This window comes from Plectropomus leopardus, chromosome 6, assembly GCF_008729295.1.
Source record: "Plectropomus leopardus isolate mb chromosome 6, YSFRI_Pleo_2.0, whole genome shotgun sequence".
Taxonomy (NCBI): Eukaryota; Metazoa; Chordata; class Actinopteri; order Perciformes; family Serranidae; genus Plectropomus; species Plectropomus leopardus.
This window is the reverse complement of record NC_056468.1, coordinates 34,941,956-34,960,576: the sequence shown is the minus strand read 5'-3', so window position 1 is coordinate 34,960,576 and position 18,621 is coordinate 34,941,956. Positions and strand designations below refer to the sequence as shown.

At 39.1% G+C, this 18,621-nt stretch overlaps 1 protein-coding gene across 1 annotated transcript in view; it reads left to right on the top strand.

Annotated features, from left to right (window-relative positions):
- Window positions 1–18,621, top strand: part of fras1 (Fraser extracellular matrix complex subunit 1) — a 307,798-nt gene that overhangs the window by 109,409 nt on the left and 179,768 nt on the right. The window contains 3 exon segments of the mRNA XM_042487917.1: window positions 2,853–2,942; window positions 5,737–5,884; window positions 16,407–16,550. Coding sequence (XP_042343851.1) covers window positions 2,853–2,942; window positions 5,737–5,884; window positions 16,407–16,550 — 382 coding nt within the window.

Below are 18,621 nucleotides of genomic sequence, written 5' to 3'. Positions count from 1 at the left end.
CCTTCAGATGGGCCACTAAAAAGTTAATGGAAGATGTCGCAGCTGCTTTGTTCACAGCTTTTGTGTAATTTGCTGCAGCGAAGTGTACCAGTTCACCAGGCCTGCTGTAACTATCTTCATTGATATTTAGGAGATTGGCTGGAATGGGAGGATTGGATGATCATTTGAGGTGAAAAGGTTGACTGCTTCCATCACAGATAATTCACTCTGTTAAAGTGAAGTAAATTGAAAGGCAAGATGAGCCCCAAAATGATATGTGTGGAAACTGGGCACGGCTGCAAGAAAAAACAAAACAAATCAGGTGTTAAGTAAACTTGCACCACAATTACAGCTCTGGGATCTGCCTGCAGACATAAGAAAATATCACTCAGCTACACATCAGCCTGATGTCACATTCGTTCAGTAATGCCAACCCAACGTCGTTTCAGCCTCGAATGAACATGACAGATCCGCGGTCGTCTTCGTGTGAAGACATGTTCATCTGACCCACTTAGGAATGTAGGACGCTGGATCTGTTTTTTTTGGGACAAAACAAACAAAGCACATGTTAAGGTTATTAGCTGGTGTTCCCATAGTAACTTTTATCCCCTAAAATGACCCACTTTGAGCTCGGCGCCACGTCGACTCAACACCTCTTCCAATGTTGTCTTACATCAAGCAGATTTAATAATATTACTTTAATATCCCCCTGCCACGGCCAAACAAGCCCTCATTAATCATGCTGTACGGTGATAATTACAGCTGGTGAGTGTCATTAGCCGTAAGTAGCATAATTGGCGTTTGTCCAGCTCCGAATTGAGCAAGGTCACTGTGCTAAGAAGATCAGAGTCATGCAGTTTCACCCTGTGTGTGTGTGTGTGTGTGTGTGTGTGTGTGTGTGTGTGTGTGTGTGTGTGTGTGTGTGTGTGTGTGTGTGTGTGTGTGTCAGCGTGCAGAATGAATAAAAGGAGGCTATGGGTTTAATGACATGTGTGGGTCAATAGGCAGAGAAAGGCACCGGGGTATAGTTATAATAAAGAGCGGGGTTATGATTCCTTATGGTGCCATCTGCGCTGAAAATGTACTGAAATGGTCCTGTAAGGAGGTCTTATCTCAGAAAATTGCATTAGTGGCATATTGCCATTGTAATGTGCAGAGCTTATAATCCCAAACTAGATATTTTTCATGTTTAACTCTCATTAAAGGGTTGTGAGGTCTGAGCAGATTGTGAAAAGCTTTTAAAAGCCAACAAAAAATACAAAGTGGAGAATTTGAGAAAACAGGGCAGATTTTCACACATGCAAAACTTACATGATGGAGGTACTTGGTCTCCACGGCAGAGGTTGCTGGCATTGCTGAGTGAACATAAAATATCAACACATGTAGCTGAGTCATGGTCGTCATGATCGATAAGGATCCAGAAAAAAGGTTTTTGATAATTTGTGTAGCCCAACCACAAATTTATCTCTTTTGTCTTTTCAATCTGTACGAACATATAACCCACTTTGACCAACATCCTGCTGTGTTTTGTCAGTTTAATAGTTATAAACAAACATTTTATCTTTACATTTTAGACTTCGGGTGATCTCTCTGTCTCCTTTGATTTTAAAAAACTGAGGTTTTTAATTGCTTTATGTTGTTTTTTTTTTAAAGGATTAAAAAACAGGGTTTGCACAAGGTGCTTTAAATACTTGAATTTAGAGGAAAAATAAAGTACTTGAATACCTTAATAAGCAATTTTTTTCCTAAGGTGCTTTTAAAGTCCTTGAAATTCAACCAAATAAAGCTGTCTTATAATTTGACCAAAGTTTTGAAATCAAATCATTATACTTAAATTGCGGTGCCCTCTCCCTATCCTTCTACCTCACATTTTAGATGTCCCAACCAACATGTTTTGTTTTTTTTTTTGTTTGATGTTTTGTTTTCTACCCGGATTCACTTTTAAAACCCCGACAAAACCAGGACGATGTTGACACGGCAAAACTTGACAAGACTGAACATAATGAGCCGTCTTTTCACTGATTTGTTTTCTTGTCTGGGCGCTGATGTTGTAGCTCCGCCAAAAACTGAAGTTGAAACTTTAAGTTCCAGCTGCCATCGTTTCCTTGTGCTACAGATGGTTATATAAGTATATAATATTATATATATATATAGTATAAATATAACACCAGCATAGTGCTCACGCCATTCTAATATTTTATTAAGAGTGTGACAAATAACACTTCACTGAAAGAGAGACATTGACCACATTACCTTTTTATGTTAAATTAAAAAAATCTTTTTGAAGAGTACTTTAGTTGCTTTGCGTAAAGTCCTTGAAAATGAAAAAATAAGTGCTTGAAAATGTACTTAAAAGTCCATGAATTTCATAATGTGATGACTACATGAACCCTGTAAGAAAGTTTTATTAGTGCTAACTGGATGTTATGCCATGTGTCAAATGTGATGATGTCATTTATGGCGTCAAAAATAACTGCACTAAAATGAACTGAAGCGTTTGAAATAAATAATAATGAAAGCACATTTTCAGTACAGTGTTTTGACTTAAATTAACTGAAGTTTAACTGAACAGAATTAGACCAACTAAGATAACTGGAGTAACTGCAGAAGAAAAACAAAGTCAAATGTGATGAACAGAGTTAGAAAATAACCAAGAAAACCAGTTTAAATTACATGTTACAGAAACGACCTTTTTCTGTTTAATTCTGCTTAATATGAAACAAAACTGATCTTCAATTTCTGAATATTAAGCTACAACATTGAGACTAAAGACTGGTGTACTTTTATTGTGCTCTACCACCTTCTCTTGCACTGTATGTTCTGTCTTATGGTGATCTGTGTGAATATAAATCTATATTTTTGTATTTTTTTAGGGGTCGGAGGTCATTCATCTGCCGGGAAAGTGCTGCCCGGAGTGCTCCTCTGTGAAACCTTCCTGTCTGTATGAGGGGAACTCCTACAAGGTGCTTTTTATTTTACTTTTGCACTTAAGCATGGGTGGAAAAATTGCAAAATCAGGCGAGAAATCCAAACTGTGTGGGTGAGACAAAGACACCACAGGGCTTCTGTAAACTCTCTATTCTCAGAAGTAAAAAAAAAAAGCAAGTGGCATAAAGTCTCACTGCAGAGGAAGCTGCTCCACAAACAACCAAGTGCATCAATATTTAGCTGGTTCTAAATATATAAATACAAACACTGGCAGTGAAAGTTGCAGTGACACAGAGTAAATGTGTGTTTTAGGAAGGAGCTATCAGATTACTTTGGGCTGTTGAGCCTGTAACAAGAAACTCTCTTATTATTCTGGTGTCAGCTTCATTATTCATAGGCGAGTCCTGAAAACCCAAAATGCAAAGGCTTTAATTTTTGACATTTTCAGCCAAGGAGGAACGCTCATTAAATGCTGCAGGATGGTCAACCAAGGTCGAGGCTGGGAGCGCGAGTAGAGAGAGCTATTATCATTTTCCAATAGATTTTTCTTTGTCTCCCCGAGGAATCCATCTTTACCAGTAGTAAACAAAGATGCATACTGCATACTTATTCTGCACCTACACACGTCAATACATGCTTTTCTCTGCTCACAGCTCGCAGCTCGCCTGAGAGGTTTAAGGAGCAGGTTTGTGACTAGATTATTACTGGTTTGACTCCCAAAGTGACAAGAAAAAATCATAGCACGGGAAAGTTAATGAGCAAGAATAATAAACTGTGTTGATGCACATTAACAAGCTGTTTTGAACAGCCGGAAAGAAAATATTAAGTGTTCGCTTGTCTGTTTCAAGACACAATTGAACCAAAATGAGAAAACTGCTGTAGTTGTATTATTAAATAATTAATGTTTTTGTAGTTTATTAAAGGTCTTCAATGGAGGAATTTCCAGTTAGTGTTTCAAAACACAACATTGAAACTTGGTGCCTCCTTCCTAAAAATTGTCTGCTTGTGACGTCACGTCACCCAGAAAAGCTGCAGATTGGGGGGCAGGACGTGATCTCTGCATGCAGTAGTGCTCTAAAAATGCCTGTGTTTTGTTTACGGCTGTGCCAACCGGTCAAATCGGGGAAAAAAACAAGAGCTGCTTTTGAGCCCCGAGAGTGGTAACACATAAAGGCGCGAAGTTTAAAAAAACTCACGGAGAAACGGCGGCAGACATGGACTGAAATCCTCGCAGAGTCAGACACCGCGCGTGTATGCAGTGACCACTTTGTTTTGTTTCGCCACGACCCTCGTCTTCAGCGGTGTTTCTGAACACCTCTGAGAAGGCTGACCGAACAACAGGAAAGAAGATAGTAGCTGCAGTTAGCCAGCGCAAAGCTTGATGCCAGTGCTGCATCCGTCCGTGTAAAGTTACTTTAGAGCTGCATCTTTCTTGTAAAATTTGGACATAATTCTCATCATAATATGGCTTTTTCTTGTTAAATTACATTTTTTTTCTCATAAAATTCCGACTTTATTCTCGTAATATTCAGACTTTATTCTCGTAATATTCAGACTTTATTCTCGTAATATTCAGACTTTTTCTCGTACAGTTAGGCCTTGATTCTCATAATATTATGAGTTTATTCTCAGCTCATCGCAAAGAAAAAAAATTCCCCTCAATGTGGCCCTAAAACTCTGTTGTATACCTTAGAGTTGAAATAGCAATAAAAAAAGACAGTGATTTTCAAGCCGACATACTCACCAACACAAAAACAAGACGGCAGTCATTTAATGCTGATTCTGATCTGATGTCTTTGACCCAGCAACACACAAGATATAGATAAGCCTCAAGGCTCTTGCACACCTTCATTTTAGCTAGCCGTGTAGGAGGAGGTCTACAGGAGTTTTCAGTGGCAAATTTACTGTTTTCAACCAATCAAAGTACTCTTATGTCACTCATGGTTCCTCTTGTATTTGGAGAGTACCTACTTTTAAAAAGAAGTGAAAAAGTCCTTCAAACAGCACTCTCAGACCTGCAAATGTTCCTAGTTCTTACAGAGTGGACAACAACTTAAAAAAATGCCTCTGAATGCGTCCTGACCTCACTTGCACGCTGTTATTGGGGGCTGCTTGCTGTGTTTATTTTTTGTTTATTTGGTTTTGTTTTTAATTTGTTTTGTTCCTCGCTAGTTTGCTTGCTGGTTTTTTGAGAGAGCGTGACAGGTTGTATAAGGTGCAAACTATTGTTATGCTGCCTGATTTTCAATTGTACTTGTAAATAACAATAAAACTTGGAAACGGAAAAAAAAGGAAAATAGAAAGCGAATGCCTGCTAGTTCAAAAGCTCTGATTCTGATCTGAAGCTTTCGTCCTTTTTCCGTGAGCTCTGACCTGCCACCAGATTGTCTGGAAAAAAAGTCCGCATGATTTATGAAACCATCTCATATTTCAGCATTATATGAGTTTTTCTGTGACTGACGTTCCTGCTGCTTGACTGACTATCCGTCCTCGGTGGGGCCTCTGTCAGGTGGATTCTGCTTGAAAGAGTATATAAAAGTCATGACTGCCAGGCTTCTTTTATTACTGACACATGCAGCTTATTAGCATTCAGCTTACTGCCCGGTCTGCGTGGCTTCCTTTTTGATTGTGATACAACTTCCTCAAAGTGAAAATCCTCTGTTGTTTGGTGTTTTTCGACATTCTGTCCATCCCCTATAAATATATTTGCAACAGTCGCATTTTGCACATAATAACATCCTCTGCCTGCATCGGGTCCAGGTCTAATAAACCATTTCCTCTCTCTCTCCTCTGCTTTCATCTCATGCGTCTCCACTTTTCTTTTTTCAGGACCTGGCTCGATGGAGCGATAGCGGCTGCCGGGAGTGTGAATGCCGTGATGCCCAGGTGACTTGTTATCTGAGCTCGTGCCCCACTTGCCCGCCAGGCACCCTGGTCGTGACCCAGGAGGGTCGCTGCTGCCCCGAGTGTCGCCAAGGTACGTTGATGCTGTGTGTTGTGTCTGGCCACTTGTGTAACATTTCTCTGCTCTGTCGAACCCTGTTTGTTTTTAAATCTCCCTCTATAAAAGCACAAAGGACTCACTGTGTTGGTGTCTGTAGGAGACTTTGGCAGGTTAAAGTCTCATCTTCACCTACGTTGACTTGTTTTTCATAAAAACCGCATAGATGAAGAATTCTGAGGCTTTATGAATCAGCTTTAAGACTCAGCTTTCACACACTGTTAAATCTTTGACATTCATCCAGAAGTTGTTTTGAAACGAAGTTGTGATTTACCTTTTAATTGTATGCACATTTTCATGTACCACAATGCCCGAAAAACATCCCACTCAATCAAAGAAGTGTTTACAGCTAACTAGCGAAAAAGTATGTGAATGTCATACGACGCTCGCTGCCAAATCACATCGTGTTTTGTTGCTGCATTTGCATTCAAATGCATTTCCAGCAATGCGTGTGCAGAAGTAAGTATCTCTAGCTTTTCTTTGGTTGGTGTCTCGCTGTGTGATTGTTGTTGTTGGTAGAAAACTGAGATTCAAGAATGAGGTCCTCTCTCTTTGATTCTGCAGGATTTGACACAAAAACTTCACTCACTGTTTTGTGGGAAATAACTACATGCAGTATTGTCTATCAGGATCCATTAAATATTAAAAACCACACATCTAAAACGTGTCAAAAATTAGAAGTTGGGGTATTTCTGCACAGAGTTTCTCTCAGAAATGACTCAACAAAAAGCGGGATTCAACATTCAATTCAATTCACTCCTTACTGTTGAGTCCAGACATAAAGTCAATTGGTCATGTGATTCTCCTGAATGGAGGAATATTTGGGCCTTGGCCATAAATCAGAGGAAACATGCGTCTTCCTTCATAACAGTTTCAAGATTGTTGAAGGTGATTGTGACCATATTGCTCAGGTGACGTCCTGTAAAGCCCCTTTCCCATTACACTGGCTTTTGTATGTACTGACAAAGTTTACAATCTGTAATCACACCAGTAGTGGTTACAGGTATTTATCTGCTCTGGCTCTGATCAACAGTGATGGAGATACAACACTGGTGTAAACATGCTAATTTTATGGTGAGATAAAAGACACACCACCACAAAATACCTTCCATCTCTATCCAAACTGCACTCAAACACCAAATTAGTCTGCAGCAAGTTTGAAAGAAAGACTAAGAGATATATAAAGAGAAGTAACATTTTCACTGGCCTCCATGCTGCTTTCTCCTCTTACATACCTGTTTTCCGTAAAACAGGAAAAAAAGCAAAATCATGCTCGTCTGCTGCAGAGCTGTGTACAGTCTCCTCTTCTGGCAATGGAAAATGACTCTAAAGACTTTTTTTAGCTGTATTTCTTGTGTTTAAAAAACCTGCGTACACGCACTTATTTTGGTGGAAAAGTGGTAAAATGTTATGTCCTTTGCTCTTGTCTTTTATTGTGAATAATGCTGGTCCATTTAGGTGTCACTGGTATTTAAATAAAGTTAAGCAACTTGCTAAAAATACTGCATATGTAAATGAGAAGCTGGCTGGGTAATTAAAGAAGCGAAGAGGGGGAGAGCGGCTCATAAACACAGTGAGAGTTTATAGATATGCAAGGCAGTCAGAGGACAAAATCCAACTTGTCCTTGGGGAGGTGGGCAGTGCCGGCCAAGCTGCTCTGTATGTTTCATGGCAGCGCCCGAGGACAGACACTGGAACAGTCGCACTGAGTCAATATAAACTATCCTCAGTCCATCGCTGCTTTTAACTTTGGCTTAAATTCAAACCTTTATTTATGCCCTTCTTCATATTTACATTCAGTCCTACACAATAACATCAACATCAAATTCAAACTAAGCAGGCAGTGGGGATGTGCTTTGAAACTCCGGGTCCGTTTTGTTGTTTTTAAAAAAATTCAAAGAAAGAAAGCATCATTTCAAGTTGAGATATTTCCTGTGTGGTTTTGAACGAGCAGAAAAGTAGAATAGTTAAAAAAAAAAAAAAGAAAACTTTGTGAACACTCTGCTGCTCCTCACCTCCCTGGGGCCTTGAAGCACCATAAAATGAAAAATGACTTTCACTTTGTCTGCCAATTTTCCATGGAAGAGTATATACACCCATTTAACAATTAATGAGTGCAAAAAAAGTGCTTTTAGTATGATACCGTGTAATGTTGGCCTCAGTCCCGATAGGTGCAAATAAAGTTTTTTTCCTAATGATCTTTCCCCTTTTCTTTCAACCTGTTTCAACTGAAAAATACCACAAATTAACCAATTAAAATGCTCTCAAAGACATTAAGTTATGGCTTTAAGCTAATTTCCTTCTGTAAACCACACAGTGACATCTCAGCGCGTCTGATTCACCTCCCTATTTAAAAATAAAGGCCAATTCATTTGTCTTATTGACTGCAAATGGGCACAAAGACTGTCAGCAATTATAACTAAACAAACGTATGTTAATTTCCCAAATACCCCAACAGGCAATTAAGCAGTGAGACAGCATTGTTAAGATTTATGAAGACTTATAATTACGTTTGGCTGCATGAATGAGTAATTATAGTTGGGGAAGAGAGACATTTTTCATTGCACCACACAAAATGGACTGTTTGAGACAAGAATAGTTTCATAAGGTTGGGTTGAAGGTATTTGTTTTGTTCACATATAACTTAGGTGTGTTCTGCTTCCCCCCGACAGTGTTTTTGCTCTCTTAGGTTTTACTGTTTAGAGCATTTCTCCTCAGCAGCATATTAAAATGTCTAAAAAGTAAAAAACACTGTATATTCTCAGGAAGGCTAATTAGTCCAGGTAAACAACAGGGGACACCTATAAAGTGTAATATCCTGAAGTAGCCAGATGTTTTTGCCTCTGACCGCCTCGTGTGCATTCAGGAGAAAAACAGATTTCCTCCAGAAGTTATGTTTAATTCAACAGATTAACAAAACACTGCATTGGTTATTAATGACACCCACCGTCTTGTGCGGTGGCTTTGCTGTTTCATTTGTTTAATTTCCAACTCATTTAACATCTCGGTCTCCTATGACTTTAAATTTATATGCAGGTTTTTTGTAATGATGATGGCAGTTTTTATGTTCCAAATCAAAATTTAGTGTGATGTTCATGTGGTGCAGCAAACAGTAGGGCAAGGCAAATTTATTTATGTAGCACATTTCATACCCAAAGGCAACGCAAAGAGCTTTACAGATTAATCAAGTCAAAGTTCATTGTAGTCCAATCACAAAGCATGCCCCAAAGGGCTGAACAACAGCAGTTTCAATTTAATTTAAATTTGATGTATAAAGTCCAATATCACAAATCATAATTAGCATCAGAGAGCTGTACAACATACAGTATCCCTCTGTCCCTGGACCCTCACAGCTGATAAGGAAACACTCCGCCCTAAAAAAACCTTTAACTTGGTAAAAAATAGAAAAATCCGGATGTTTTATCTCATTTGTCTCCTGTAATACTATAAGTCCCAGTTGACATACTAATACTTAACCATGACAGCAATATTCCCCTTAACCAAGTGGTTATAGGCATCATGCATACATGGGTAGATCAGGAATAGGGTTGCAAAATTACAGGAATATTCAAGGTAGAAACAATCAATGAGAATAACGGGGAATAATAGAAATAAAATGGAAATCCTCGGGTGAGCAGCGCCTGTGTGACGCGGAGCCTCTTTTTCTTCTTTTCTTTTTCTTGTGCCCCTTCTTAACTGTTTAAAGCAGCCACGTTGCCAGCGTGATCAGTGCTGCTCAGCTGCTGCTCAGCTGCTGCTCAGCTGCGAAATATCTCGAAAACAAAAGTCTCGACTTTTCGTTAAAAATATTTTTTTTTTTGCCTTTATTTGATAGGACAGACTGTAGGTATGAAAGGGGGAGAAAGAGGGGATGACATGCAGCAAAGGGCCACGAGCTGGAAGCAAACCCACAGATGCTGCGGCAAGGACACACTGTCACAGACATGAAAAATATATTTATTTTGAACTCAACCTTTCAGTTTGATCAAGAATAAAAGTCCTCTGACAGCGTTTCAGTTGACAGAATCCCGTCAGTGGTTAACACAAGGCTTTTTATTGTGAAATATTTGCAGGGTCGTGTTGTAAACAACACTCTGGCTTGCACAGGCTCCATAATAGACTGGAATTCTGGCTTTTTAGTCATGATAATACAGCAGGCTGCTCTGCAGCAGCTGCAGTGCTGACACTGTGAGCGTATGAGCCGCAGCGGTTCAACAAGGTCACATCGTGCACTGCTCACGCAGGCAGCGTGTCCCGAGCCTTAGCCTTCAACAGTGGAAAGGCAGAAGCTTACCAGCTGGCTGTTTAGCTGCTTACAGTAAAACATACTTTCCCCTGCAGATTGTGAGTCAGCTAATTTGATAGTAGAGAAAGTGGTGGAAAGTAAAGTACATTTATTCAAGTACTTTACTTGTGTATTTTCATTTCATGCTAAAACTCTAACTATTCTGTACTTAGTCAACAACTCTAGTTATTTTTCAGATTCAGACTTTGATAATATCCTGGTAAAATACTGTTTGTGAACAGTTCCACCAGACATTTCCCCTCTGAATGGTTTCAAAATGATATGTCACAGTATTTTATTTTTCTGCTCTCCCTCTGTTTAATCAATGCTTACATCTATCTTGCGCCCTTTTCCCACCAGAATAAACTTCCTACCTCCAGATTTTTTAATCTTCACCTTTTCCTCGAAGCCTGTTGAAAACACCTGGATGCTTTTTGATTAATATTTTTCTTTGGCTTAAATGCGTTTAAGTAGTTCATGCCATCAGTTAACTCTCTTCGTTCATCTTCAAACTTTTCTTTCTCTTTACTTTTTTCTCGCTCTACCTGCCTCACACTCTCTTCTATCTTTATCAGCCTCCGGTCCTCCCTGTCTGTCTCGGTGCGCCTCACACTGTAGAAATGATAGCGTATGTCACAGCTGGAAATAGAAGTCATCATTTACACAGTCTCATGTACACATTGTTCACGTTAGTGTTAATAAGTGTCAGTTATAGACAGGTTAAAGGTTTTATTCCTGATCAAAGGTATCAGAGGAAAGTGTGTGTGAATATGTGAGTAGGTCATGTGTGTGATGTATATTATCACACATGAATAATTCAAAGGTGTTTTTGTGATTTTACATTATAGTGCACCTGCACCTGTCATCACACAGCTTAATGGATGTATGTGTGTGCAGCAATGGTTGTAATGTCCCCGGTATGCTTTTATGTATGCCTAAATGAATAGATTTAAACATGATTCACCCACTTCACTTTATGCTTATGGACTGATGCAGGAAACATGTGTTCTCACTCATTTACCTTGTTCTGTCTGCCCGGCCCACAATTCCCGACTGTGTTTAGTTTGCAGCTAAAAATAGATAAAAAAAAAAACCTTCTCTTTCCCTCTTTCTTTTAGAATTAAAATCGTAAATCTTCCTTTAAGCCTATTAATCATGGCCGTCTGTAGACCCAGAGGTCAGCAGACTCTCCTCTCATTGGGCAGTCAACACCTAACGGACGTAACCAGGAGTCATGCTGCGTTCAGGTGTCATGGGAAAAGCTGTAGATGTAATCTTTCTACTTTGACATGCGGTTCATACGATTCATCCCTGCCAGGTTTGACCCAAATAAGTCTTTTTACAGGTATTATTGTTTTGTACCAATATTTGCACTGTGGATCAGGGCATGTATGAATGAAGTGTCTGAGAGAATCAGGGATGGGGATCGATTCTGCATTTTTGAAACCCCGAAAATCGATAACATTGAGCTTATTGATACCTCTGTGAAGTCCCGAGGGTCCTTCAATTTAACATTACATCTCTGACTCATCAGTCGAGTCACGTCATTTGAATCCAGTCACTGGTCCGCATACATCGGTTGCACATTTAAATTTTTTAATACAATTAAATTGCCAACCATCAAGTATTAAAGAAAGGAAAGAAGAAATCTAAATGCATTACCTTTGACTGCCTTCAGGTTGAAAAAACTCCTTTAACTCCATCAGCAGTAAGCACACCCAAACTCTGTAGCAAGTCCAGTTAAAAATAGTAATCCAATTTTGAAATCTGATTTTAAAGTGGCAGGAGAAAGCTAAATAGTAAAGTAAACGAGTTTGCATAGTTTCATTATGATGTGTTCAAGGTCGGCTTAGTAAAACGACAGTTATGCTAAGGTTAATAAACCGTCATCATGATGTGTTCAAATGTAACAACAAGAAAAAGAAATTTTTAGTTTTTGGAGAGAAACTCCAATATAATAATACAGTTGTTTGGGCGACAAATTTGTTTTCCCAACAATATAAAATGGATAGTAGAGATGGAATTACAGCCTGTTAAATGTAGTATCGATACTGGTATTGATAAAGATTTGGATTATTAAGAAGTCTCAATAATGGTATTAATATTAACAACGATTAACAATCCCTAGTCCTAAATGGTAAAATACTCTTTGCATGATGCACATTTGATACGCACAGTTTTCCAAATCCGACATTATATCGAGAGAGAGAGATAATATGAGAACAATGAACTCATGTTAAGATCATGTTTTGACAAAAACAAAATATTTTTTATGACAACTTCTGCAGAATGCAGTCATCCCAACGACTCCACAACCGAATGCCTCTTGGCAACAAAGAAAATGCAGCTTTGTAACAGTGATTATTTTTGTCTGACACAAGCAACAGCTCTGGCAATAATACATCACATTTGACTCTCACGGCGCCTCAGACAATGTGCAAATGTATTTATTTCCCCAAGACTCAGAATTAAAGCGTGGAATAACAGCTGTACACAGCTCTTTGCAAATTTATGTGATTTGAAAAACTGACTTAGTGGGCATATTTAACTTTTTTAATCTTTTAATTTGTATATACATTTATTTTGGAGCCAGTGGTGTTTACTTAAACTTTACTGTGAAAATGAAATATTGTCTGATTGTGAGTTTTGGCATCATGTTGACTGCCTGCACAGAAAATGTCGCTACTTTCTCCATTTTAATGGTTTCTGTTATCTTAAAAGTGTGGAAACTAGTACTGGCTCTGAGGTTGGATTGTTTTTAGTTTAACTTTCAGTGTGATTCCCAGGAGGGACTCTGAGATGTTTGATAAATACGGGCCAAGATATCCAAAAAAAACAAGTGCATGTGTAACGAGACCCAACACACACACACACACACACACACACACACACACACACACACACACACACACACACACACACACACACACTCTGTTTATAGCCAAGCACACAGTTAATCCCCTCAGCATCATTTCATCAATTCTAATCAGCAACGTTTGAAGGAATTGAATGGTTTTGTTCCTCTTTGAGGCTTTATTGTCTGAAATAAAGAGCCTCATGATTGAACATTTGGCAGCAGACTGCATGGGTGAATTATTGAGTGGTTCGGTGCCTTTTTAGAGGGAATCAGGGTGTGAAATTACCTTGAATTGGTAAATGTTGGCCATGGTTGGTAAGTTGGCTTTTTCTCTGAGCTGCTGTGGCGGGTAGCCAGTCTCAGTTGGAGGTCAAGCTAGTGTTAACAGTCAAAGTGGCAGGTGATTTTTTTTCTTTTATACTTTTCTAATGATGCTGGGTGGCAGAACAGCATCGTCTCTGCCAGATATTAACACATCCGCAGTTTCAAACAGGCAAAAACTTCTCATCAGGTGTTTGTGATAGTCAGGAGGAGCTGTGCAGTTAATCGCGCCTGGATCCACACCTCTGGATCAGTTGTTTTCATACAACGCTGCTGTTAATCACAGCTGTAGTTTTTAATTTTGTGCTTCAGGGATCCTGGCTCGCCATGCTGGTGAGGAAATTAAAGTACAGTGTGCGTGCGTCAAAGCAGCCGTCTGCAAACAACGGCTCGTAGCAAAGCGTGTGATTGCTGAACTCATGCTGTAAACGTGTCTTTATCCACAAGAGGGAAAAATCCAATTCTGGTTCACTCCTCAGCTGTCAAAGCAAACAAGAAATGATCTTGTAACTGTTCAGGTGGAGTTTTGCATGCAGATACACTCATTTGTTTCCACTGTTTAACATTCAGGGATGAATTGTTTGCAGAAAAAAGCTCAGGACAGATGAGAGACTTCCACAGCGGATCCCAGAATATGTGCAAGAGATTGCTACATTACCGCCCGCTGACGCATCGGCCACAGCTGAATAGAGAGATAAACACTTGACTAATATTCGTGTTAGCCAATAAGCCCGTCAGTGGGCCAGAACATATAGTGCTGAAGTATCTCAATCTCCCACGTTTCTCACTCTACGTCCTCCTTCCCTTATTTTTGCACAAAGCGTCTCAAAGAGGTGATGAAAAGTTGTGTCACAAAGTGAAAATGAGTGGCAGATGAAAAGAAAATGAATGGGAGAGAGAAAATGAAGCCGTAAAGGAGAAAGAAGACCAAGAAAGAGAATAACGAGAGGCGGTAGAGAGGGGAAAAAAGAGAGATGGAGATGCTTACTGACGGTCTTATTGGCTATTAAGGTTAAAGTCTCGCCTCCATCTTTGTCATGTTCTCTTCAGCTCCCCCCCAGCTGCTCTTTTTTCCTGCAAGTCTTCCCCTTTTCTTCTCCTGCTCATTAATCAGATCCCTCCGTCACATTTTTATAAGCAGCCAGCACTTTATTTACTCAATGCATTCACATAATGAATGGAGCAATCACACTGCAATCATGTGCAAGCAGCCGCGCATATTGTTTGACAAGAAGCTGCGTGCATGTGCTTGTTCTGCCGTCCAGATACGACAGTGTCATTGCTGTCAAACCCCGATTCTGTCATTTCGGATGCTGACAGGGTTTTTGTGAGGGAGTTGCAGGAGTTTCCGAAATGACATTTCTAATTTTTTTGAGATGTATTTCAGATTGTGAGAAGCCAGTTAATTTCCAAAAGAACCCAGAGGATATTAGAGTTTGACGAACGGGTCACAGTGCAGGATTGTGATGTTTTTTTTCCTCTAACTTGTTTCACACATTAATTGTATTTGAGGATGGATTTCAGCTGCTTATCTCCGCAGTAAACTAGAAGAAAACTGTTTATGCCTCCACAGCTCTCCTTATACGAAAACATATAACAACAGCTTTAACAAACCCGGAGGGAATAATGTTTTTAGGTCACAAGTGCTCTGACTTAGTTATGGAAAGTTGTGGAAACGTTGAAAAAAAATCCCAAAACTATGAGGTTTTAACCCACAGTGTTGTAGTGATGTTAGTTTGGGGGGTTACTTTGACTCGGCAGGTAGACCAGTGGTTGTTCATATGTATTATAATGATAAGAAGTCAGAGAAAAGTCCCGGCAGGATTTCATCAGGTCCTTGTTGAGCTTCTACATCTGAGATATATCTAATATATCTAAAATATGTTTAAATAACCTTTAAGAAACTACTGACTACTGACTTGTAAGTTATATCCAGTTGATTATTTGTGGTTAACTGCTAAGTGCATTTTTGCAGAAACTGTGTTTTAACAGTGAGCTTTTGCAGGCATTTTTCCCAGGAGACTTTTCAGAGCTTCTGAATTTGATTTGGATTTGTGTGCTTTTGTTTCCAAATAAACTTTGTTGCTTAATTTACTCACAATTGTTGCATACAATCAGAGCAGGATTAAAAATGGGAACATTGTCTTTCTGCGCCAAAGAAAAAAAAGGAAAGCAACAGAAAAAGTGTTGCAAAAATGATATCAAGCACGGTTGAGATTAAGAGTTTGATTTTAGTGGTCTTACAGTAAAAACTGAAATAATAGTGAGTGAAATAATGGTCACTGTCAACAGCAGCTGCTCCCAACAGGTGAGCACAGAAGCTGCTTTAAGGTGCTTTCCAGATGCAGTAATCTATCATTTAAGTACTGAAATAAAATGTTTACGCACCGGCTTACTCGGTGCACAAGGACTTTTAAGTGCAGTTGCTCGATGCATTAAAGTGACAAGCTTGTGCTCATAAGTTGTTGGTAATATGTCGGACCAACTGGGAACCAGTGCGGGCAGAGAAAGCACTTAGACACATCATCGCAAAATGCACCACTGGAGTTTGTTGGCAGACAGTAGATGTACTCAGAAAGTACCGCTGGGCACATTTTACATCGTGAAACTTCTCTAGCATCGCTGCCACAGTCTGACTGTGGAGCCTAATGTACTGGATGGAATTTGTTAAAAAATTTAATTTACTGTGTGTGCGTACGTGTGTGTGTGTGGTATTGCAAAATTAAATCCGTCTGCCTCTGCTAACTGAGTTTCAGTGCAGAGCAAAATCTGATAGATGGAATTTGCATAAAATTAAATGTCAAAATGGTTGTGTCACAGAGCGAGAGAGTAAGACTTCAGCTCTTCAAGTGCCACCAACAGCGTCTGTCCAGATGTATGGACGGAAATTAGCATGAAATTGAATGTGTGCGTGTGTTGCAGTCATGCATACATTATCTTTTTTTCCATCCAGTGTCCAGAGTTTTGCTTGAAATGCAAATGTATTGAATTTTTACAAAACTCTAAATTAAATGAATGAAATGTGTGTTTTCCAGTCCAGTGCCATGCAGACTGCCTGTCATGCTCGGGGTCTCCCGACCATTGTGAGAGCTGCAGGGACCCGAAGGCCTTCCTCCACCTTGGACGCTGTCTGTTCGTCTGTCCAGCTGGATACTACGCTGAAGGACGAGTGTGTGCAGGTAGGACGGTCCCCTCCTCTTGTTACCATCTCACTTTGACATTGCAGACAAATGCTCTTTGCACATACATCACCACACTGTTACAATACACCAGTGCAGGGATGCTCACAGTATCTAATTAATACATGTTTTGTCTTCTGTTGTTTGATTTTACTCGGTAAAGTAATGATTTAACTGTCAACATTTTAGCTTTGCTCTGCACCGTCTACACCGTCAGCTTAATCTGCTTCCCTCAAGGTGGAGATTTTACCTCCCTAGAAACAGATTTATGAGGTCTTTTATTCCGTCAGCTATTTGTTTTTTAGATAAAATGGGGTTTGGCCTGTGGTTAGCGGTGCTCCCTCCTTTTTTCTTCCCTCTGTCTTCTGCTGGTTTCTCTGATGGTTTTTTGTCAAATGACAACAGAGGTGCCAAACTGTGTAGTCCACATAAAATTATCTTCTAATGACTGCTGTTTGCAAGCAGGACATTAAAGCTTTATTCTATCACAATACTTGTATTAGTACCTGCACTTCCTGACCAGGGTTCTTAAAAGGAATTAAATTAATTAATCTAAAATAAGGCCTTAATTAGTATTAAAATGTCTTGCTTCAATCTGTCAAAACTCAAAAATGCAAAGACATCGGGAGGAAGATATGATAAAAGCTTTCTTATATTGCATCGTGAAATCTGAAAGTATTTTTTGTATTTTTAAAATAATTTTAAATTTAACAACACGCCAGATCAGGTTAGAGGAACCAGCAGCACTCACATACATTTACCGCATCCAATCAAATGATTGATGAAGAAGCTCAAGACAAACCAAATGGATACTTTAATAACATGTTCGCTGTTTTGCATTTGTTTGACTTCAGAAAGTTGTTGTTTTTTTTTTTTTAATTGGATTATCTAACATTTGAACTCGGCCAAAAAATGATATATGTTAAAGTAAATAATTCAGAAAAAAAAGTCCCTTATTGATGTCAGTTCATTTTTGTTTGATTGCTTCTTTTTTTCCTTGTTTTGTAAAATTGGTGTAAAATTTTACTCAGAGTGACATTAAAGAGTCTTAAAAAGTCTTAAATCTAACTTGGAACAGAAAGTTGCAGTTGTATAAAATCCAGATTTGAGCAGCGTCTTTCCCTGCAGAGAATTATTTATAGAACATCGTAAAGGGGATCTAGATTGAAGATAACCTTTAAGTTATCAGCCGCTGAAAGCAGAATAAACCTTTGGCTCCACGTCCAACAGGAAATATTAACAGTCAAAGCATTAAAATGTAGGACTGCAACCGTGTCTGTGTGTAAGTGTGTGTGTGTGTGTGTGACTCGGAGTTTATATTTTCCTCTTCATCCTTTATTCATGTATGGTGTCTGAGCGTGATCGTGATCACGTTCGCCCAGCTCCAAACCAGCCGTAGCACCTTGACCGAGCATTGACCCGCGACTGGCGTAATCTCCTTAGCATTTTACTGCATTGAATTCCTACCATCCCATTGACCTGTTCTCCTGGAGAGCCAGACATTTACTGCCCACAGCTATTCATGAAGCTGTAAACACCAAACGCCCCATCGCCGTAAAGCTATCAGGCACAGATAAAGGTATTCACTCTGAAGCCTCGCTGCTAATGCTAGCAGCTGAATCTCAAACAGCCTTTCCACACTTCAGAAATATAAAGAGGCGCTTTGGTCCTGAATGTAGGAATGTGTTTGTATGCTATTATAACTTTTTTCAAATCGAAAACTGCTCACTGAGAATAAAAAAACATGTTTGAACAGACAGTAGCAGCACTATATGACACAGAAGTTACCAAACATATGACTCAGACTTACATTCAATCAAATATAGCAGTCAAACATCAGCAATACGAAATATTTCTGCTTGTTTTTCTGTAATATGTTTATTTGGTCTCTTAGACATGAATGTTAAATTAGGATTATTATGATTATGTTTGTTAATTATTTATCTGTTACACATGATCTAGAAAATGTTTTTTATTTTTTGTTTTTAATTAGGAAGGTTGGCATATATATATATATATACAGATTTGAACAGAAGAAAAAAAACAATTCACATCCCATGAGTGCTTTTAC